This window comes from Hemitrygon akajei, chromosome 5 (assembly GCF_048418815.1).
Source record: "Hemitrygon akajei chromosome 5, sHemAka1.3, whole genome shotgun sequence".
Taxonomy (NCBI): domain Eukaryota; kingdom Metazoa; phylum Chordata; class Chondrichthyes; order Myliobatiformes; family Dasyatidae; genus Hemitrygon; species Hemitrygon akajei.
In genome coordinates, this window is record NC_133128.1 from 197,848,652 (window position 1) to 197,872,264 (window position 23,613).

The 23,613-nt window shown below is 47.2% G+C and overlaps 1 protein-coding gene across 1 annotated transcript in view; it reads right to left on the bottom strand.

Annotated features, from left to right (window-relative positions):
• Nucleotides 1–23,613, bottom strand: part of rab3gap1 (RAB3 GTPase activating protein subunit 1) — a gene marked incomplete at its 5' end in the record, with an annotated part of 120,748 nt that overhangs the window by 82,604 nt on the left and 14,531 nt on the right. The window contains 2 exons of the mRNA XM_073044527.1: nt 3,534–3,615; nt 9,048–9,147. Coding sequence (XP_072900628.1) covers nt 3,534–3,615; nt 9,048–9,147 — 182 coding nt within the window. The remainder of the gene's footprint in view (nt 1–3,533; nt 3,616–9,047; nt 9,148–23,613) is intronic.

Sequence of the window (23,613 nt, forward strand, 5' to 3'; positions counted from 1 at the left end):
GTTACCTAGACCACATGGACTACACCCCAGTTTTCTGAAAGAGGTGGCTGAAGGATTGTGGAGAAATTAGTAATGATCTTTCAAGAATCACTAGATTCTTGAATATTTGGAAAATTGCAAATGACACTCCACTCTTTCAGAAGGGAGGGAATTACAGGCCAGTTATCCTGACCTCAGTGGTTTGGAAAATGATGAAGTCTATGATTAAGGATGAAGTTTTGGGGTACTTAGAGGCACATGACAAAATAGAGCAAAGACAACATAATTTCCTTAAGGGAAAATCATACCTGACAAATTTGTGGAAATTATTTGAGAAGTAACAGGCAGGATAGATAAAGGAGTCAGTGGATGCTGTTTATTTAGATTTTCATAAGGCTTTTGACAAGGTGCCTCACATGAGGATGCATAATAAGACCCCATGATATTACAGGAAAGATACCAGCATAGATGGAAGATTAGCTAACTAGCAGAAGGCAAAGAATGGGAATATAAGGGGCTACTTGTGACTAGCAGTGTTCCACAGGGGTCCATGCTGGGACCACTTCTTTTAATATTATATGCCAATGATTTGGATGAAGGAATTGATGGCCTTGTGGCCAAGTTTGCAGGCGATACCAAGACATGTGGAGGGATAGACAGTGTTGAGGAAACAGGGACCACAGAAGGACTTTTGACAGATTGGGAGGATGGGTGAAGAAGTGGCAGATGGACTAGAGTGTACAAGTTCATGAGCCCACACTTTGGTAGAAGGAATAAAAGCACAGACAATTTTCTAAATAGGGAGAAAATTCAAAAATCAGAGGTGCAAAGGAACATGGGAGTCCTTGTGCAAGATTCCCTAAAGGTTAACTTGCAGGTTGAGTCAGTGCTAAGGAAGGCAAATGCAGTGAAACATCGAAACATAGAAAACCTACAGCACAATACAGGTCCTTCACCCCCAAAGTTGTGCCGAACATGTCCCTACCTTAGAAATTACTAGGTTTACCTATAGCTCTCCAGCTTACTAAGCTCCATGTACATATCTAAAAGTCTCATAAAAGGCCCTATCGTATCTGCATCCACCACCATTGCTGGCAGCCCATTCCACACACTCACCACTCTGAGTAAAAAACTTACCCTGACATCTCCTCTCCCCACTCCTTAAACCTGTGTCCTCTTACGGCAACCATTTCAACCCTGGGAAAAAGCCTCTGACTATCCACACGATCAATGGCTCTCATCATCTTATACACCTCTATCAGGTCACCTCTCATCCTCTGTCGCTCCAAGGAGAAAAGGCTGAGTTCACTCAACCTATTCTCATAAGTCATGCTCCCCAATCCAGGCAACATCCTTGTAAATCTCCTCTGCACCCTTTCTATGGCTTCCACCTCTTTCCTGTAGTGAGGCGACCAGAACTGAGCACAGTACTCCAAGTGGGGTCTGACCAGGGTCCTATAAAGCTGCAACATTACCTCTCAGCTCCTAAATTCAATTCCACAATTGATGAAGGCCAATACACCGTACGCCTTCTTAACTACCATTCGTTTCAAGGGGTTCAGAATACAAGAGCAGGATGTGAGGCTGAGGCTTTATAAGACACTGGTAAGGCCTCACCTTAGTATTGCGAACAGTTTTGGGCTACTTATCCAAGAAAAGATGTACTGGCATTGGATAGGATTCAGAGGAGGTTCACAAGGATGATTCTGGCAATGAATGAGTTATCATATGAGGAATTTTTGATGGCTCTGGGCCTGTACTCACTGGAATTTAGAAGGATGGGGGGGAGGGGATCTTACTGAAACCTTTCAAATGTTAAAAGGCCTTGACAGAGTAGATGGGGAAAGGATGACCAGAATAAGAGAGCATAGCCTCAAGATAGAAGGGTGTTCATTTAAAACAGAAATGCAGAGAAATTTCTTTAGCCAGAGGGTGGTGAAATCTGTGGAAACCACTGACACAGATGGCTATGCAGGCCAAGTCATTGGGCATATTTAAGGCAGAGGTTGATAGGTTCTTCATTAATCAGGGAGTGAAAGGTTATTGGGAAGAAGACAGGAGAATGATGCTGAGAGTGGTAATGTCAGCCACAATGGAACTACGAAGCAGCATCAATGGGACAAATGGCCTAATTCTGTTCTCATGTCTTATGGTATCTGAACATAGACCTCTGACTAGCAATCCCATTTCATATTGGAATCCCATAAACACTGCAAATTCAGCATCAACTATATCCTGTCAATTTTCAAAATCACATATTTGGACTGCTACCTATAACAGATTCAAAAATTATACTCATAGATCAAAGGACTGTTGGCTATCATTACTGGACTGTAAATAAAAGGAGGAAACAGTAGATAAAATTGCAATTTTTTGAAATGTTTGAAACATAATTAGAATTGTAGAACTCTGCAGTATAGAAACAGTCCTTTGGCTCTTCTAGTCTGTGCTGAACCATTAAGCTGCCTAGTCCCATCGACTTGCACACGTACAGGCAAATCGGATTTATTTAGTTTAGCATCATAATCAGGGCAGGCATAGTGCACCCAAGAGCCTGTTTCTGGGCTGTCTTGTACGCTCAAATTAAGTCTGTTCAAGAAGGAACTTGATATTTTTCAAATGGCTGCAGGGATCAATGGCGATAGGGAGAAAGCTATAACAGGAAATTGAATCTGAATGTTTAATTATGAATGGCAAAGCAGGCTCAAGGGGCCAAATGGCCTCACTCCTGCTTCTATTAATTTTTGTTTCTATGTTCCATTCAGCGTGGAATGGGTGATGTACAATTTTAGCTCAAGGTGGAACTTTGTTGGAAAGAAGCCTTGTTTTCACAAATTACATCATTTACTTTGACACTATAATGAAAGCAAATGCAATTTGCGTCAGGTTATCAATATTGATCTGATGGGTGCAGAAGAACGATCATTCTGATAACAATAATAATTTCTGTGTTCACCAAATGTTTCATAATACAAAAATCACTGAGGGCATACATATTGATTTACTGTGTGTATGAGGTACAAATAAAAATTATTCTTATCCACCATGCTTTTCGAAAAAGGACTAATTTGTGTGTATTGATGACAAAAAAGAACCAATCCAAGAGTTGCATTTACAGCAATTCAAAAAAAACAAACAGGTTTTCTACTTAAGACCTATTCAGTGAGTTAAAACTTCGTTGAAGACCTAGTACATTTCTGAGAGAAAACTCAGACATCCATCTCTCTAGTTTAAAGTAACGCTGCTGATGAATTGATAGGGATGGGTAATTATTCGAAAGGTGCAAAGAGACTATAAGGGAAGATAAGTGCATTCTTAGATTTATAGTGCGTGGCTCCACATATCAATTTTTTTTCAAAGCAATAAATTTATCGAGGTAATGAGTTATTTTTGCTTATCTCCGTCAACCACACTACTATTTAACTGGGTGGGGAAATAAGACCACCATCTAAATCCCCCTCAGACATATGAAATTTAACTTTATTGACTGTAAAACACTCAGATGTATTACCGGGTCAGATACCGCTTGTAGCAGAATTGTCACTCAGCCTCACCTAATAGGGTCTTCGCATGCTCCAAATGGTAACTTTCCAAATTCTAGACCACCCACCTCTCCTCCAACCAATGCATCAAAATCTACAAAAAAGAAAAAACTTTGAACCATTTATAAAACAACCATAATGTTAACATACATCAACCATGCAGAAATTACTCTTCCTTTATTTCCAAATTATAGAAACAGGTAAAGTACCATGTAATACCATGCTATTCAAGTCAAGTTTATTGCCATTTAACTATCTACACGTAGATAGAAACAAGACAAGGATTCTCCGAACCAACGTGTAAAGTATAGTAGTAGACGTAACACACAATAACTTAGGAAGTAAAGATAAACTCTTTATGTGATGAGTCACACATAAATAACAAACTAAAGTGCATAAATTGAATATTGTAAGGTACAGAACAGATTAACCAGTGGCACTTTGAATAAGAGGCAACAGGGAGTTCAGAAGCTTAATGGTTTCGGGGAAGAAACTGTTTCCCATCTTATTTTTATGCATCCAAGTCTCCTGCCTGATGATAGAACCTCAGAGGATGTTGGATGGATGGATGGGTGGGAACCTTAGTAATACCAAGGGCCCTGCATATGCAGCGCTCCTGATAAGTGTCCTTGATGAATGATAGGGAGACCCCTATGATCCTCTCAGCTGTTCTCACAGTCCTTTGTTGGGACTTCTGGTCTGATTCTCAGCTATTCCCAATCCAGATGGAGATGCAGCTTGTCAGGACTCTCAATGGTGTTCCTGTAAAACACATGAGGGAGGGAGGTTGGGAGTGGGAGGAGCCTTGCTTACCTCCATCTTCTTAGTAAGTGGAGGCGCTGCTGTGCCTTCTTGTTCAGGGAGGAAATATCAAGGAACCAGGTGAGGCCACCTGTGATGTGAACTCTCAGGAACTTGGTGCACTTAACTCTCTCTCAGAGGGTATGGTTCACCTGCACCTTCCTGAAGTCCACAATGTCCTCTCTATATTCAAGCTTAGGTTGTTCTTCTCACTCCAATCTACCAGTCGTTCCACTTCCTCTCTATACTCTGTCTCGCCATTGTTCTTGATGAAGCCAACCACTGTTGTGTCATCTGCAAACCTGATTGCATGGTTTGAGCTGAATCCTATGACTCAGTCATGTGTCAGCAGTGTGAACAGCAAAAGGCTGAGCACACAAGACCTGGGGAGTGCCAGTGCTCAGCGTAGAAACATTGCTGCCCACATGGATTGACTGCGACCTTACTGTTAAGTAGTATATTTATCAGGCCCTCAGCTTTGCGTGCATTGACTCTGGTCAGGGTCTTCCTCACTTCAGCTTCAGCCAGATGTTGGAGTACCTGCTCCCCTGGGGTGGGGGGGGGGGGGAAAGAGGTGCCTTCCTCACTAGCACTTTGTTCTGCACTTCCAACTGGGCATAGAAGATACTCAGCCTCTCAGGAAGTGAAGTATCCTGTTCACTGATGAGCACGGGAGACTTGTAGTCTGTAATACTCTGAATTCCCTGCCACATACGGCTCGTGTCCCTGGTATCACAGAAGTGGCTGCAAATCCTCTGAGAATGCTTTTGTTTCACATTCTGATTGGAGTAGGCTTCAGCAGACGACGTACCTCCTGGTTTCACGGCTTTTGGTTTGGGAATGTGCAATAAGTCTTTGTAGGCACACACTCATCCACACAGGTTTTAATGAAGTCAGTAATAACTGCAGCATACTCATCCAGGTTCGAAGATGAATCCCTGAATACAGTCCAGACCACCAATTCAAAGCAGTCCTGTAGGCGCTCCTGTGCTTCCCTTGTCCATACCTTCTTGGTCCTCACTACTGGTGTTGCAGTCTTCAGTCTCTGCCTATACTCAGGAAGAAGTCCAGCCAGGTGATCAGGCTTCCCAAAGTGAGGACATGGATTAGCACGATAGGTATTTTTGATGGTGGTGTAGCAATAGTCCAGGGTGTTGTTTGCTCTAGTACTGTAAGTGATCTGTTGATGGTAATTGCTTAGTGATTATTTTTCCAGACTGGCCTGGTTAAAATCTCCCAAAACGATGGTGAAAGCATTGGGATGCACTCTTCCGGGCATGTTGATCCCATTGCTCAGATTTCCTATAGCCTGAATGACACTGGACTGAGGTGGAATGTATACTACTACCAAAATGACCCTGGCGAACTCGCACTGTAGATAAAAAGGACGATACTTAACCACTAAATATTCCAGGTCTGGTGAGCAGAATTGGGACAGCACTGATATATTTGTGCACCAAGAAGAGTTGATCATGAAGCATGCTCCTCCACCTCTGCTTTTGAGAGACTCTATAGATCTATCTTGACGGTGTCTATTAAACCCTTCGATCTGAATTGCTGTATCCAGTACAGGAGGGGTTAACCAGGATTCCTTGAAAAAAAGTACACACACAGTCCTAATGTCCCTCTGATTCAGCACTCTAGCTCTGAGATCATCGATTTTATTCACCAGAGATGCTAACATGGTTGCCATAGCTGGCAGCGTCCCTGAATATTCTCCAGTTTGAATTATCAAAGCAGCCTGCAGTGTTGAGATTGCATCTTCAGGCCAGGTTTTCACCACCTTTAGAAATGGCCTGGCCCATTTGATCAGTGGTTTGTATGCTGGAATTAACATTATATAAGTGATCTGAGATAGAAACAGATATTCTGCTCCTAGATACTCTGCCTACATAAAATGCTTCCAGGTAGCCTGCCTATGCCAAAGGTTATCCTTATTGTATCCATTTGATAGTTTCATTTTCAATACTTGAGAAAACCTAATTCTTTGCAAAAAAATTAAAACAATCGCGAATTAGATGAGGTTAGTTACAGACCATATTAATATAGAAGAATTAGTAAACAGCAGTAAAGTAATTGCAAATGCCACTGGTCTCAAACAAATTTCTCCATATACATTTAGCTTTCTTTGTGATGAGAACTTTCTCTGTGGTGTCAGAGGATCCAGGCACCCAGATAGTAAGTTGGCTGCACACAGAGAAGGAATATACCACTGCATAATATGCATAACATTCCCAGCAGTTTTAGTTTCCAAAAATAATTAAAACATAAAAATATCAGATAATAGTTTTACTGCGGTAGTAAGTGTAAACCAATTGCTCAATACTCTGTAAAAATGATAGTAACTTGATGACTTCCCTTCATGGGTAAGACAAAAATCCTGATCCTGCTGTTATAATTCTGCCTTTCTCCAAAGCCTGACCCCATTCAATCAAGGAAATAACACAACTTGATGTGAACTTCAAAAATGTGCAAATAAATTTCACAGTAAAGCATCCTGAAAAATGTTATTGCAAAAGGCTGTAAAACCACAAGACTTAGAGCAGAACCAGGCCATTCAGCCCATCTAGTCTGCTCTGCCATTCCATCATGGCTGATGCCAGATCTCACTCAATCCCATACAACCGCCTTCTCGCCATATCCTTTGATACATTGACCAATCAGGAAACAATCAACTTCCACCTTAAATGATCCATGGACTTGGCTTCCACCACAGTCTTGATAGAGCATTCCACAGACTCACTACTCTCTGGCTAAAAAATTCCTCATTACTCTATTCTAAAAGGTCACCCTTCAATTTTGAGGCCCTCTAGCTCTGGATAACCCCACCAAAGGAAACATCCTCTCCACATCCACCCTATCTAGTCCTTTCAACATTCGGTAGGTTTCAATGAGATCCCCCTGCATTCTTCTAAGTTCCAGTGAGTACAGGCCCAGGGAAGCCAAACACTCCTCATTGTTAACCCCTTCATTCCTACGAAAGGTCATCTGTCTCCACCAATGCTGCCCAGCCTGTTTAGTGTACGTCTATGTTTCAAATCATTTGCAAAGCAAACGTAAAAGGTTTTTATGTGTCACACATTTAAATAATTTACTGATTTTATTTATGAACATTCACTCAAAAAAATTACTACTGTACTCCAGTAGTGTCACATACCCCCTTTTATTGTTTTACAACACTGAATCAGTGGATTTAACTCTGGTTTTTTTGACACTGGTCAACAGAAAATGACTGTTTTGTGTCAATGTGGAAAAACACATCTCTACAAAGTGATCTAAATTAATTACAAATATAAAACACAAAATAATCAATTGCACAAGAACTCACACCCTTCAAGTCATTATTTAGTGAGTACACCTTTGGCAGCAATTACAGCCTTTAGTCTGTGTGGATAGGTCCGTATTAGCTTTGCACATCTGGACACTGCAAATTTTCCCCATTCGTCTTTATAAAACTGCTCAAGCTCTGTCAGACTACACGAGGATTGAGAGTGAACAGCCCTTTTGGGGGTGGAGGGGTTGGGGTTGAGATTAATACTTTTTATAGGAACAGTATATTATTCAATTAGAAATGCAGTCAGTCATAAAATTAACATTTTTGCAGACTATTGGACATTAGTCCTGTTAATAACCAATGACTTTTATTGTATGTTTCTTTTTTACTATAACACAATAGTACAATAATCTTTCAGTGCTCGAGGGATTTTAAAAGGAGTACTGGACATAGTGCCACAGTGAATGTAAGAGGAACAGGAAACAGCATCCTCATAATTATGATAGGGAGTACAGTTAAAAGACTACAGTAGGTTTAAAGTAAGTGTAGGAAACAGGGCTTCTGTTAGTTTAGAAAGAACATTGGGAACAGTCACCATGAGTTAAACAGTACAGGAAACAGAACTACTGTATTTAAAATATGAATAGTTATTTGGATGACAAAATCAAAATCAAGGACAGAACACCTCTGGAGGTGCAGAAAAGGGAAAAAATAGTAATTCCATAGCTTGTCACTGTCTACCTGCTACGTATCTTAACATCAAAAGCAAATGAGGATAGGTGTCTGAGCAATTTGTCTATCACAGTGGTGAATTTTTAAAAATGACATGGATAAGAAAGACTATTACAGAACTGACTGATGAAGCAAGCTATAAAGGATAAATATCCTGTCTCCTCCTGTAATACCTCAATGTACTGTTGTAATGAAATAATCTATACAGATGACATAATAGTTCCTCACTGTACTTCTGTACATGTGGCAATAATAAACTAATTTACCATTGAAGTAGATATAGTCTGAGTACTTGAACTTTATCATAGAAACCCTACAGCATAATACAGGCTCTTCCGACCACAAAGTTATGCTGAACATATCTCTACCTTAGAAATTACTAGGCTTACCTATAGCCCTCTATTTTTCTTAGCTCCATGTATCTGTCCAGAAGTCTCTTCAGAGACCCTATCGTATCCACCTCCACCACCGTTGCCGGCAGCCCATTCCACGTACTCGCCACTCTGCGTAAAAAACTCCGCTGTACCTACTCCCCAGCACCTGAAACCTGTGCCCCCTTGTGGCAACCATTTCAGCCCTGGGAAAAAGCCTCTGTCTATCCACACGCATCAATGCCTCTCATCATCTTATATACCTACATCAGGTCACCTCTCATCCTCTGTTGCTCCAAGGATCATGTGCAATTGCAAGTTTTAAAATTACAACATGGAATATCCTACCTGGTGGTTGCTGAGGCCAAGAATACTGCTGCCAATCTTGAAGGATATAAGTAAACCGAATAGCTACATTTATTGGGGGCAAAGGTGTCAAAGGGCACCCCTAAAAGAGAAAATAGAAAGAGACCAAATTAGTGGGCTATTTGATTCCGATACCATTTAAAATCTCACATGAACATAAACTTAGCTAATGAAATAATGCTTGTCAGGATTAGAAACAGAAGCTGGAATCAACCATGAGGTATAAGGCATCTTCCACCATTCAATAAGATAATGGGTGATGTTCGATTTTAATGTCATTCCCCTATAATGGCCCTGTATCACACAATTCCTATCATTTCTAAATGAGTGATGCTCTGTCTTCAAGTCATTCCCCTGTTGTTCTACCTACCAATCATACCTAAAATCTACTAATATCTGGCATGACTACCTTGTTACAACTGAAGGTTTGTGTTCCGAGAAAATCATGATTTTCTGTAAAGCAAAGTCAAATCAACAAAATGTACCATGTCTGAACAACCGGCATCCTGTCACAGTCACCTCAATAATAAGCAAATGCTTTGAGAGGTTTGTCAAAGACTACATCTGTAGCATGCTACCACCCACAATGGACCCCTACAATTCGCCTACCGACACAACCAATCGACAGATGACGCAATAGCCACAGCTCTGCACACCATCTTTACACATCTGGAGAAGGATGCCTATGTGAGAATGCTGTTCTTGGACTACAAACCAACATTCAACACCACAATTCCCTCCAGGCTTGACAAGAAGCGCAGACATCTCGGCCTTCACCTTGCCTTGTGCAGCTGGATCCTGAACTTCTTGTCAGATCGCTGGCAGGTGGAAGAGTGGGCTCCCTTACACTGCCCATCTGACCCACAACACAGGTGCCCCTCAGGGCTATGTCCTTAGCCTCCTCCTTAACTCTGTGTATGCCCATGACTGTGTCGCCACCCACAGCTCCAATCTGCTAATTAAATTTGCTGATGATACTACATTGATTAGCCTTATCTCAAATAATAACAAGGCAGCCTACAGAGAAGAATTACACCCTGACACAGTACTGTCAAGAGAACAACCTCTCCCTCAACGCAAAACAAAAGGTGTTGGTTGTGGACGACAGGAGGAATGGAGACAGGCACCACTGACATCAATGGATCTGGGGTTGAGATATGAGAGTAAACAGCTTTAAGCTCTTGGCATACACATCACCAAGGATCTCACGTTGTCTGTACACACCAGCTGTGTGGTGAAAAAGGCACAACAATGTCACTTTCACCTCAGAAGAAGTTTGGTATGGGCCCCCAAATCCTAAGAACTTTCTACAGAGGCACAATTGAGAGCATCCTGACTGGCTGCATCACTGCCCAAACTTTGAGATCTTCAGGCCCAGAGCTCGAAAAAAGTGGTGTAATGGACTTTTAACATTGTAAACCAGTGAGTTGTTTGCTGTCATTCTGCTCGCTGGGAAAATGGAGACACCTTCTTCTCCTTTATTAGGACGAGAGAGAACCTGTACTATGTCATATACTGGGTGAGACACCAAGTTTTTGGGGTATTGGAAGTCTGAGATTTTGCTATTGCTTTGCTCAGGCTTGTGTGCTCAGTGGCAGGTGCCAATGCTTTTTTTTGCCAGTGGGGGAGGAGGGGGATTGTTGCTTGCTGCCGCTTACGCGTGGGATAGAAGGGAGCTCGGGGGGGACTTTGGGGTTCTAACATCTGTCATTCATTCTTTAGGGCACTCTGTTTTTGTAGATGGTTGCAAAGAAAAAGCATTTCAGGATTATATTGTATACATATCTCTGACTGTAAACTGGACCTTTGATATGGGAACCATACTTAGCTTAATCATGGGACTGTGCAGAGAGTGGTGCGAACAGCCCAGCACATCTGTAGATGTGAACTTCCCACTATTCAGGACATTTACAAAGACAGGTGTGTAAAAAGAGTCCAAAGGATCTTTGGGGATCTGAGTCACTCCAACCACAAACTGTTCCAGCTGCTACCATTCGGGAAACAGTACTGCAGCATAAAAGCCAGGCCCAACAGGCTCCGGGACAGCTTTTGCCACCAGGCCATCAGACTGATTAACTCACGCTGATACAATTGTATTTCTATGTTATATTGACTGTTCTGTTGTACACACTACTTATTACATATTATTATAAATTGCAATTTAGATGGAGACGCAGTGTAAAGATTTTTACTCGAGTATATGAAGGATATCAGTAACAAAGTCAATTCAATTGCAAGTTTAAAAAAACTTTTATTTATATTTTTTACCCCCACAAGGTTGAGAGGAGCAAGTTTTATTTCATGCCCCAAGTATTTGGAAAGTGATTTGTGAATTATGTTTACCCAAATGGCCTTCATGTGGGAGCAACTGAGCATCTGAGTAGTCATTTCCAAAGATTCAGGTCCCACAGGGTGTCTGTCCTGAAAAATTGATCTTTTACTTGAGTCTCTGACATGGTTCTAGAAATGCCAATATTATTTCTGCACCCTCTTTGTCAAAATCCTTAAGAATGTTGTACATTTCAATGAAATCACCTCTCATTTCCTTAAACTCAAAAATGTATTGTGCAGTCTGCTTAATTTCTCCACACAACAACCCTGACAGGTATATTGGGACCACAGGAGACAGAGAAGTAGCTAACAGTCAAGACAGGGAAGGGCAAGAAACAGGTACTAGAGAGTACCCCAGTGGCTGTCCCTCTTAACAATAAGTATTCTTGCTTGAGTACTGTTGGGGGGACGGCCTACCTGGGGAAAGCAACAGTGGTCTCGCCTTTGGCACAAAGTCTGGCCCTATGGCTCAGATGGGTAGGGAAAGGAAGAGGATGGCAGCAGTGATAGGCGATTCTATAGTTAGGGGGTCAGATAGGCGATTCTGTGGACGCAGGAAAAAAAAACGCGGATGGTAGTTTGTCTCCCAGGTGCCAGGGTCCGGGATGTTTCTGATCGCATCCACAATATCTTGAAGCGGGAAGAACAGCCAGAGGTCGTGGTACATATTGGTATCAACGACATAGGTAGGAAAAAGAAGGAGGTCCTGAAAAAAGATTACAGGGAGCTAGGAAAGAAGTTGAGAAGCAGGACCTTAAAGGTAGTAATCTCAATATTAATGCCTATGCCACATCACAATGAGTACAGGAATAGAATGAGGTGGAGGATAAATGCATGGCTGAGGGATTGGAGCAGTGGGCAGGGATTCAGATTTCTGGATCATTGGGACCTCTTCTGGAGCAGGTGTGACCTGTACAAAAAGGACGGGTTGCACTTGAATCCAAGATGGACCAATATACGGGTGGGAATGTTTGCTAAGGCGATTGGGGAGAGATTAAACTAGAATTGCTGCGGAGTGGGAACCAAACTGAAGTGATAGAGGAAAGGGAGGCTGGCTCACAAATAGAGAGAGCTTGGAGACAGTGCGAAAGGGAGGATAGGCAGGTGATAGAGAAGGGACGCGCTCAATCCGATGGTTTGAAATGTGTCTATTTTAATGCGAGGAGTATCGTGAATAAAGTGGATGAGCTTAGAGCGTGGATCAGTACTTGGAGCTATGATGTTGTGACCACTACAGAGACTTGGATGGTGCACGGGCAGGAATGGCTTCTTCAAGTGCCAGACTAGATGTTTCAGAAAGGATAGAGAGGGAGGCGAAAGCAGTGGGGACGTGATACTGTTTATCAGAGATAGTGTCATGGCTGTAGAAAAGGAGGAAGTCATGGAGGGGTTGTCTACGGAGTCTCTGTGGGCGGAAGTTAGAAATAGGAAAGGGTCAATAACAATACTGGATTTTTTTTTATAGAACACCCAATAGTAAGAGGGACATTGAGGAGCAGATAGGGAAACAGATTCTAAAAAGGAGTAATAACAACAGGGTTGCTGTGGTGGGGTATTTGAATTCCCCAAATATTGACAGGCATCTCCCAAGAGTGAGGGGTTTAGATGGGGTAGAGTTTGTTAGGTGCAGTTGGACTGTTAGGGAGGGTAAGTGAATGATAAGACAAAATTGCAGCTAGCAGGGTGAACATCAGTGTATTAGAGATGCAGAATCAAAAAGGGTAGCAAATAAAGTACTCAATGCATGGAGTATAAGAAATAGGGTGGATGATCTTGTTGCACTTTTACAGGTTGTCAGGTATGATTACTGTGGCCATCACTGAATCGTGGCTGAAGGATGGTTATAGTTGAGAACTGTATATCCAAGTTGACACATTGTATCGGATGGTTAGGAAAGGAGGAGGAGGAGGTGGCGTGGCTCTGCTGGTAAAGAATTGCATCAAATCAACAGAAAAATTTGACACAGGATTGGAAGATTTTGAACCCTTGAGCATTGAACTAAGAAAGTGCAAGGGTAAAGGTCTCTGATGGTAGTTATATACAAGCCTCCAAACAGTAGCAGGAATGCAGACTACAGATTACAACAGGAAATAGAAAAGGCATGTGAAAAAGGGCAATGTTACGATAGTCATGGGAGATTTTAACATTTCGGTAGATTGGTGTGTTCAGGAAGGTTTCTTGACACAATATGTAGATAAGCCAACTAGAGGAGAGGCTGTACTTGATCTGGTATTGGGAAATCAACCTGGTCAGGTGCCAGGTCTCTCAGTGGGAGAGCATTTTGGAGATAGTGATCACAATTCTATCTCCTTTACCATAGCATCAGAGAGGGATAGGAACAGACAAGTTAGGGAAACGTTTAATTGGGGTAAGGGAAAATACAAGGCTATCAGGCAGGAACTTGTAAGCATAAATTGGAAACAGATGTTCTCAGGGAAATGTACAGAAGAAATGTGGCATATGTTCAGGGGATATTTGCATGGGGTTCTGAATAGGTATGTTCCAATGACACATGGAAAGGATGGTAGGGTACAAAATCTGTGGTGTACAAAGGCTGTTGTAAATCTAGTCAAGAAGAAAAGAAGACCTTACGAAAAGTTCAAAAAGCTAGGTAATGACATGAATCTAAAAGATAATGAGGCTAGCAGGAAGGAGCTTAAGAATGAAATTAGGAGAGCCAGAAGGGGCCATAAGAAGGCCTTGGCAGACAGGATTAAGGAAAACCCCAAGGCACTCTACAAGTATGTGAAGAGCAGGAGGATAGGCATCCGTTAGTTTCGTGAGACCGTGGATTTGCGCCTTGGAAGGTTTCCAGGGCGCAGGCCTGGGCAGGGTTGTACGGGAGACCGGCAGTTGCCCAAGCTGTAAGCCTTCCCCTCTCCATGCCACCGATGTTGTCCAAGGGAAGGGCACTAGGACCCAAGCAGCTTGGCACAGGTGTCATCACAGAGCAATGTGTTGTTAAGTGCCTTGCACAAGGACACAACACGCTGCCTAAGCTAAGGCTCGAACCAGTGACTTTCAGATCACTAGACCGATGCGTTATCCACTAGGCCACGTGCCAACACATAGCAGGAGGATAAAACGTGACAGAATAGGACCAATCAAGTGTGACAATGGAAAAGTGTGTATGCAACCGGAGGAATTAGCGGAAGTACTCAATGAATACTTTGCTTCAGTATTCACTATGGAAAAGGATCTTGGCAATTGTAGGGACGACTTGCAGTGGACTGAAAAGCTTGAGCATGTAGATATTAAGAAAGGGGATGTGCAGGAGCTTTTGGAAAGCATCAAGTCCAATAAGTCACCTGGACCGGATGGGTTGTACCCCAGGCAACTATGGGAAGCGAGGGAGGAGACTGCTGAGTTTCTGGCAACGACCTTTGCATCATCAATGAGAATGGGAGAGGTTCCGGAGGATTGAAGGGCTGTGGATATTCTTCTCTTATTCAAGAAAGGGAGTAGAGATAGCCCAGGAAATTATAGTCCAGTGAGTCTTACGTCAGTGGTTGGTAAGTTGATGGAGAAGATCCTGAGAGGCAGGATTTATGAACATTTGGAGAGGCATAACATGATTAGGAACAGTCAGTATGGCTTTGTCAAAAGCAGGTCATGCCTTACAAGCCTGATTGAATTTTTTGAGGAAGTGATTAAACACATTTACGAAGGTAGAGCCACAGATGTAGTGTATATGGATTTTAGCAAGGCATTTGATAAGGTACCCTATGCAAGGTTTTTTGAGAGAGTAAGGAGGCATGGGATCAAAGGCGACATTGCTTTGTGGATCCAGAACTGGCTTGCCCACAGAAGGCAAAGAGTGGTTGTAGACGGGTCATATTCTGCATGGAGAGCAGTGACCAGTGGTGTGCCTCAGGGATCTGCTCTGGGACCCCTACTCTTGGTGATTCTTACAAATGACCTGGATGAGGAAGCGGAGGGATGGGTTAGTAAATTTGCTGATGATACAAGATTGGGGATGTTGTGGATGGTGTGGAGGGCTGTCAGAGGTTACAACGGGGCATTGATAGGATACAAAACTGAGCTGAGAAGTGGTAGATGGAGTTCAACCCAGATAAGTGTGAAGTGGTTCATTTTGGTAGGTCAAATATGATGGCAGAATATAGCATTAATGGTAAGACTCTTGGCAGTGTGTAGGATCAGAGTGATCTTGGGGTCCGAGTCCACAGGACACTCAAAGCTGCCATGCAGGTTGACCCTGTGGTTAAGAAGACATACGGTGCATTGACCTTCATCAATCGTGGGATTGAGTTTAAGAGCTGAGAGGTAATGTTGCAGCTACATAGGACCCTGGTCAGACCCCACTTGGAGTACTGTGCTCAATTCTGGTCGCCTCACTACAGGAAGTACCGTAGATTCCGGATTACAGAGCGCACCTGATTAAAAGCCGCTGGCTCTAATTTTAGAAATAAAATCAATTTTTTACTTGTACAGGCCGCACCGGATTTTCGGCCGCAGGTGTCCCACGTTGTAATATGAGATATTTACACAGAAAGATATTACACATGAGGATTTTTTAACTTTTAATTAAATCCATATGGTAACAAACAAATATATATTGCAAATGCTTTTTTTCAAACCGTGCCTGTAATACGGCTACTTTTAAATATACATACGTATCGGTAACACAAATTATGTTGCATATACTTTTTTACTGAACAGCACGAACAACATTCCAATATCTCCTAGCGACTGGTAAAAATATATATACTGCAGCCTACCAGGAAAAGTTATTGATCGCCTTTAACTTAAAAGCAGCGTTTTCGCTCGGGTCTGATGTGCTCGGGTCTAATGAGCTCGCGTAACGCGATCGGGTCTAATCGGGTCTAATGTGCTCGGGTCTGATGAGCTCGCGTAACGCGATCGGGTCTAATGTGCTCGGGTCTGATGTGCTCGGGTCTGATGAGCTCGCGTAACGCGATCGGGTCTAATCGGGTCTAATGTGCTCGGGTCTGATGAGCTCGCGTAACGCGATCGGGTCTAATCGGGTCTAATGTGCTCGGGTCTGATGAGCTCGCGTAACGCGATCGGGTCTAATCGGGTCTAATGTGCTCGGGTCTGATGTGCTCGGGTCTGATGAGCTCGCGTAACGCGATCGGGTCTAATGTGCTCGGGTCTGATGAGCTCGCGTAACGCGATCGGGTCTAATGTGCTCCGGTCTGATGTGCTCGGGTCTGATGAGCTCGCGTAACGCGATCGGGTCTAATCGGGTCTAATGTGCTCGGGTCTGATGTGCTCGGGTCTGATGAGCTCGCGTAACGCGATCGGGTCTGATGTGCTCGGGTCTGATGAGCTCGCGTAACGCGATCGGGTCTAATGTGCTCGGGTCTGATGAGCTCGCGTAACGCGATCGGGTCTAATCGGGTCTAATGTGCTCGGGTCTGATGTGCTCGGGTCTGATGAGCTCGCGTAACGCAATCGGGTCTGATGTGCTCGGGTCTGATGAGCTCGCGTAACGCGATCGGGTCTAATGTGCTCGGGTCTGATGTGCTCGGGTCTGATGAGCTCGCGTAACGCGATCGGGTCTAATGTGCTCGGGTCTGATGTGCTCGGGTCTGATGAGCTCGCGTAACACGATCGGGTCTAATGTGCTCGGGTCTGATGAGCTCGCGTAACGCGATCGGGTCTAATGTGCTCGGGTCTGATGAGCTCGCGTAACGCGATCGGGTCTGATGTGCTCGGGTCTGATGAGCTCGCGTAACGCGATCGGGTCTAATCGGGTCTAATGTGCTCGGGTCTGATGAGCTCGCGTAACGCGATCGGGTCTAATGTGCTCGGGTCTGATGTGCTCGGGTCTGATGAGCTCGCGTAACGCGATCGGGTCTAATCGGGTCTAATGTGCTCGGGTCTGATGTGCTCGGGTCTGATGAGCTCGCGTAACGCGATCGGGTCTAATCGGGTCTAATGTGCTCGGGTCTGATGAGCTCGCGTAACGCGATCGGGTCTAATCGGGTCTAATGTGCTCGGGTCTGATGAGCTCGCGTAACGCGATCGGGTCTAATGTGCTCGGGTCTGATGAGCTCGCGTAACGCGATCGGGTCTAATCGGGTCTAATGTGCTCGGGTCTGATGAGCTCGCGTAACGCGATCGGGTCTAATCGGGTCTGATGTGCTCGGGTCTGATGAGCTCGCGTAACGCGATCGGGTCTAATGTGCTCGGGTATGATGAGCTCGCGTAACGCGATCGGGTCTAATGTGCTCGGGTCTGATGAGCTCGCGTAACGCGATCGGGTCTGATGTGCTCGGGTCTGATGAGCTCGCGTAACGCGATCGGGTCTAATCGGGTCTAATGTGCTCGGGTCTGATGAGCTCGCGTAACGCGATCGGGTCTAATGTGCTCGGGTCTGATGAGCTTGCGTAACGCGATCGGGTCTAATCGGGTCTGATGTGCTCGGGTCTGATGAGCTCGCGTAACGCGATCGGGTCTAATGTGCTCGGGTCTGATGAGCTCGCGTAACGCGATCGGGTCTAATGTGCTCGGGTCTGATGAGCTCGCGTAACGCGATCGGGTCTGATGTGCTCGGGTCTGATGAGCTCGCGTAACGCGATCGGGTCCAATCGGGTCTAATGTGCTCGGGTCTGATGAGCTCGCGTAACGCGATCGGGTCTAATCGGGTCTAATGTGCTCGGGTCTGATGAGCTCGCGTAACGCGATCGGGTCTAATCGGGTCTAATGTGCTCGGGTCTGATGTGCTCGGGTCTGATGAGCTCGCGTAACGCGATCGGGTCTAATGTGCTCGGGTCTGATGAGCTCGCGTAACGCGATCGGGTCTAATGTGCTCGGGTCTGATGTGCTCGGGTCTGATGAGCTCGCGTAACGCGATCGGGTCTAATCGGGTCTAATGTGCTCGGGTCTGATGTGCTCGGGTCTGATGAGCTCGCGTAACGCGATCGGGTCTGATGTGCTCGGGTCTGATGAGCTCGCGTAACGCGATCGGGTCTAATGTGCTCGGGTCTGATGAGCTCGCGTAACGCGATCGGGTCTAATCGGGTCTAATGTGCTCGGGTCTGATGTGCTCGGGTCTGATGAGCTCGCGTAACGCAATCGGGTCTGATGTGCTCGGGTCTGATGAGCTCGCGTAACGCGATCGGGTCTAATGTGCTCGGGTCTGATGTGCTCGGGTCTGATGAGCTCGCGTAACGCGATCGGGTCTAATGTGCTCGGGTCTGATGTGCTCGGGTCTGATGAGCTCGCGTAACACGATCGGGTCTAATGTGCTCGGGTCTGATGAGCTCGCGTAACGCGATCGGGTCTAATCGGGTCTAATGTGCTCGGGTCTGATGAGCTCGCGTAACGCGATCGGGTCTAATGTGCTCGGGTCTGATGAGCTCGCGTAACGCGATCGGGTCTAATCGGGTCTAATGTGCTCGGGTCTGATGAGCTCGCGTAACGCGATCGGGTCTAATCGGGTCTGATGTGCTCGGGTCTGATGAGCTCGCGTAACGCGATCGGGTCTAATGTGCTCGGGTCTGATGAGCTCGCGTAACGCGATCGGGTCTAATGTGCTCGGGTCTGATGAGCTCGCGTAACGCGATCGGGTCTGATGTGCTCGGGTCTGATGAGCTCGCGTAACGCGATCGGGTCTAATCGGGTCTAATGTGCTCGGGTCTGATGAGCTCGCGTAACGCGATCGGGTCTAATCGGGTCTAATGTGCTCGGGTCTGATGAGCTCGCGTAACGCGATCGGGTCTAATCGGGTCTGATGTGCTCGGGTCTGATGAGCTCGCGTAACGCGATCGGGTCTAATGTGCTCGGGTCTGATGAGCTCGCGTAACGCGATCGGGTCTAATGTGCTCGGGTCTGATGAGCTCGCGTAACGCGATCGGGTCTGATGTGCTCAGGTCTGATGAGCTCGCGTAACGCGATCGGGTCTAATCGGGTCTAATGTGCTCGGGTCTGATGAGCTCGCGTAACGCGATCGGGTCTAATCGGGTCTAATGTGCTCGGGTCTGATGTGCTCGGGTCTGATGAGCTCGCGTAACGCGATCGGGTCTAATGTGCTCGGGTCTGATGAGCTCGCGTAACGCGATCGGGTCTAATGTGCTCGGGTCTGATGTGCTCGGGTCTGATGAGCTCGCGTAACGCGATCGGGTCTAATCGGGTCTAATGTGCTCGGGTCTGATGTGCTCGGGTCTGATGAGCTCGCGTAACGCGATCGGGTCTGATGTGCTCGGGTCTGATGAGCTCGCGTAACGCGATCGGGTCTAATGTGCTCGGGTCTGATGAGCTCGCGTAACGCGATCGGGTCTAATCGGGTCTAATGTGCTCGGGTCTGATGTGCTCGGGTCTGATGAGCTCGCGTAACGCAATCGGGTCTGATGTGCTCGGGTCTGATGAGCTCGCGTAACGCGATCGGGTCTAATCGGGTCTAATGTGCTCGGGTCTGATGAGCTCGCGTAACGCGATCGGGTCTAATCGGGTCTAATGTGCTCGGGTCTGATGAGCTCGCGTAACGCGATCGGGTCTAATCGGGTCTGATGTGCTCGGGTCTGATGAGCTCGCGTAACGCGATCGGGTCTAATGTGCTCGGGTCTGATGAGCTCGCGTAACGCGATCGGGTCTAATGTGCTCGGGTCTGATGAGCTCGCGTAACGCGATCGGGTCTGATGTGCTCGGGTCTGATGAGCTCGCGTAACGCGATCGGGTCTAATCGGGTCTAATGTGCTCGGGTCTGATGAGCTCGCGTAACGCGATCGGGTCTAATCGGGTCTAATGTGCTCGGGTCTGATGTGCTCGGGTCTGATGAGCTCGCGTAACGCGATCGGGTCTAATGTGCTCGGGTCTGATGAGCTCGCGTAACGCGATCGGGTCTAATGTGCTCGGGTCTGATGTGCTCGGGTCTGATGAGCTCGCGTAACGCGATCGGGTCTAATCGGGTCTAATGTGCTCGGGTCTGATGTGCTCGGGTCTGATGAGCTCGCGTAACGCGATCGGGTCTGATGTGCTCGGGTCTGATGAGCTCGCGTAACGCGATCGGGTCTAATGTGCTCGGGTCTGATGAGCTCGCGTAACGCGATCGGGTCTAATCGGGTCTAATGTGCTCGGGTCTGATGTGCTCGGGTCTGATGAGCTCGCGTAACGCAATCGGGTCTGATGTGCTCGGGTCTGATGAGCTCGCGTAACGCGATCGGGTCTAATGTGCTCGGGTCTGATGAGCTCGCGTAACGCGATCGGGTCTAATGTGCTCGGGTCTGATGTGCTCGGGTCTGATGAGCTCGCGTAACACGATCGGGTCTAATGTGCTCGGGTCTGATGAGCTCGCGTAACGCGATCGGGTCTAATCGGGTCTAATGTGCTCGGGTCTGATGAGCTCGCGTAACGCGATCGGGTCTAATGTGCTCGGGTCTGATGAGCTCGCGTAACGCGATCGGGTCTAATCGGGTCTAATGTGCTCGGGTCTGATGAGCTCGCGTAACGCGATCGGGTCTAATCGGGTCTGATGTGCTCGGGTCTGATGAGCTCGCGTAACGCGATCGGGTCTAATGTGCTCGGGTCTGATGAGCTCGCGTAACGCGATCGGGTCTAATGTGCTCGGGTCTGATGAGCTCGCGTAACGCGATCGGGTCTGATGTGCTCGGGTCTGATGAGCTCGCGTAACGCGATCGGGTCTAATCGGGTCTAATGTGCTCGGGTCTGATGAGCTCGCGTAACGCGATCGGGTCTAATCGGGTCTAATGTGCTCGGGTCTGATGAGCTCGCGTAACGCGATCGGGTCTAATCGGGTCTGATGTGCTCGGGTCTGATGAGCTCGCGTAACGCGATCGGGTCTAATGTGCTCGGGTCTGATGAGCTCGCGTAACGCGATCGGGTCTAATGTGCTCGGGTCTGATGAGCTCGCGTAACGCGATCGGGTCTGATGTGCTCGGGTCTGATGAGCTCGCGTAACGCGATCGGGTCTAATCGGGTCTAATGTGCTCGGGTCTGATGAGCTCGCGTAACGCGATCGGGTCTAATCGGGTCTAATGTGCTCGGGTCTGATGTGCTCGGGTCTGATGAGCTCGCGTAACGCGATCGGGTCTAATGTGCTCGGGTCTGATGAGCTCGCGTAACGCGATCGGGTCTAATGTGCTCGGGTCTGATGTGCTCGGGTCTGATGAGCTCGCGTAACGCGATCGGGTCTAATCGGGTCTGATGTGCTCGGGTCTGATGAGCTCGCGTAACGCGATCGGGTCTGATGTGCTCGGGTCTGATGAGCTCGCGTAACGCGATCGGGTCTAATGTGCTCGGGTCTGATGAGCTCGCGTAACGCGATCGGGTCTAATCGGGTCTAATGTGCTCGGGTCTGATGAGCTCGCGTAACGCAATCGGGTCTGATGTGCTCGGGTCTGATGAGCTCGCGTAACGCGATCGGGTCTAATCGGGTCTAATGTGCTCGGGTCTGATGAGCTCGCGTAACGCGATCGGGTCTAATCGGGTCTAATGTGCTCGGGTCTGATGAGCTCGCGTAACGCGATCGGGTCTAATCGGGTCTGATGTGCTCGGGTCTGATGAGCTCGCGTAACGCGATCGGGTCTAATGTGCTCGGGTCTGATGAGCTCGCGTAACGCGATCGGGTCTAATGTGCTCGGGTCTGATGAGCTCGCGTAACGCGATCGGGTCTGATGTGCTCGGGTCTGATGAGCTCGCGTAACGCGATCGGGTCTAATCGGGTCTAATGTGCTCGGGTCTGATGAGCTCGCGTAACGCGATCGGGTCTAATCGGGTCTAATGTGCTCGGGTCTGATGTGCTCGGGTCTGATGAGCTCGCGTAACGCGATCGGGTCTAATGTGCTCGGGTCTGATGAGCTCGCGTAACGCGATCGGGTCTGATGTGCTCGGGTCTGATGAGCTCGCGTAATGCGATCGGGTCTAATCGGGTCTAATGTGCTCGGGTCTGATGTGCTCGGGTCTGATGAGCTCGCGTAACGCGATCGGGTCTGATGTGCTCGGGTCTGATGAGCTCGCGTAACGCGATCGGGTCTAATGTGCTCGGGTCTGATGAGCTCGCGTAACGCGATCGGGTCTAATCGGGTCTAATGTGCTCGGGTCTGATGTGCTCGGGTCTGATGAGCTCGCGTAACGCAATCGGGTCTGATGTGCTCGGGTCTGATGAGCTCGCGTAACGCGATCGGGTCTAATGTGCTCGGGTCTGATGTGCTCGGGTCTGATGAGCTCGCGTAACGCGATCGGGTCTAATGTGCTCGGGTCTGATGTGCTCGGGTCTGATGAGCTCGCGTAACACGATCGGGTCTAATGTGCTCGGGTCTGATGAGCTCGCGTAACGCGATCGGGTCTAATCGGGTCTAATGTGCTCGGGTCTGATGAGCTCGCGTAACGCGATCGGGTCTAATGTGCTCGGGTCTGATGAGCTCGCGTAACGCGATCGGGTCTAATCGGGTCTAATGTGCTCGGGTCTGATGAGCTCGCGTAACGCGATCGGGTCTAATCGGGTCTGATGTGCTCGGGTCTGATGAGCTCGCGTAACGCGATCGGGTCTAATGTGCTCGGGTCTGATGAGCTCGCGTAACGCGATCGGGTCTAATGTGCTCGGGTCTGATGAGCTCGCGTAACGCGATCGGGTCTGATGTGCTCGGGTCTGATGAGCTCGCGTAACGCGATCGGGTCTAATCGGGTCTAATGTGCTCGGGTCTGATGAGCTCGCGTAACGCGATCGGGTCTAATCGGGTCTAATGTGCTCGGGTCTGATGAGCTCGCGTAACGCGATCGGGTCTAATCGGGTCTGATGTGCTCGGGTCTGATGAGCTCGCGTAACGCGATCGGGTCTAATGTGCTCGGGTCTGATGAGCTCGCGTAACGCGATCGGGTCTAATGTGCTCGGGTCTGATGAGCTCGCGTAACGCGATCGGGTCTGATGTGCTCGGGTCTGATGAGCTCGCGTAACGCGATCGGGTCTAATCGGGTCTAATGTGCTCGGGTCTGATGAGCTCGCGTAACGCGATCGGGTCTAATCGGGTCTAATGTGCTCGGGTCTGATGAGCTCGCGTAACGCGATCGGGTCTAATCGGGTCTAATGTGCTCGGGTCTGATGTGCTCGGGTCTGATGAGCTCGCGTAACGCGATCGGGTCTAATGTGCTCGGGTCTGATGTGCTCGGGTCTGATGAGCTCGCGTAACGCGATCGGGTCTGATGTGCTCGGGTCTGATGAGCTCGCGTAACGCGATCGGGTCTAATGTGCTCGGGTCTGATGAGCTCGCGTAAC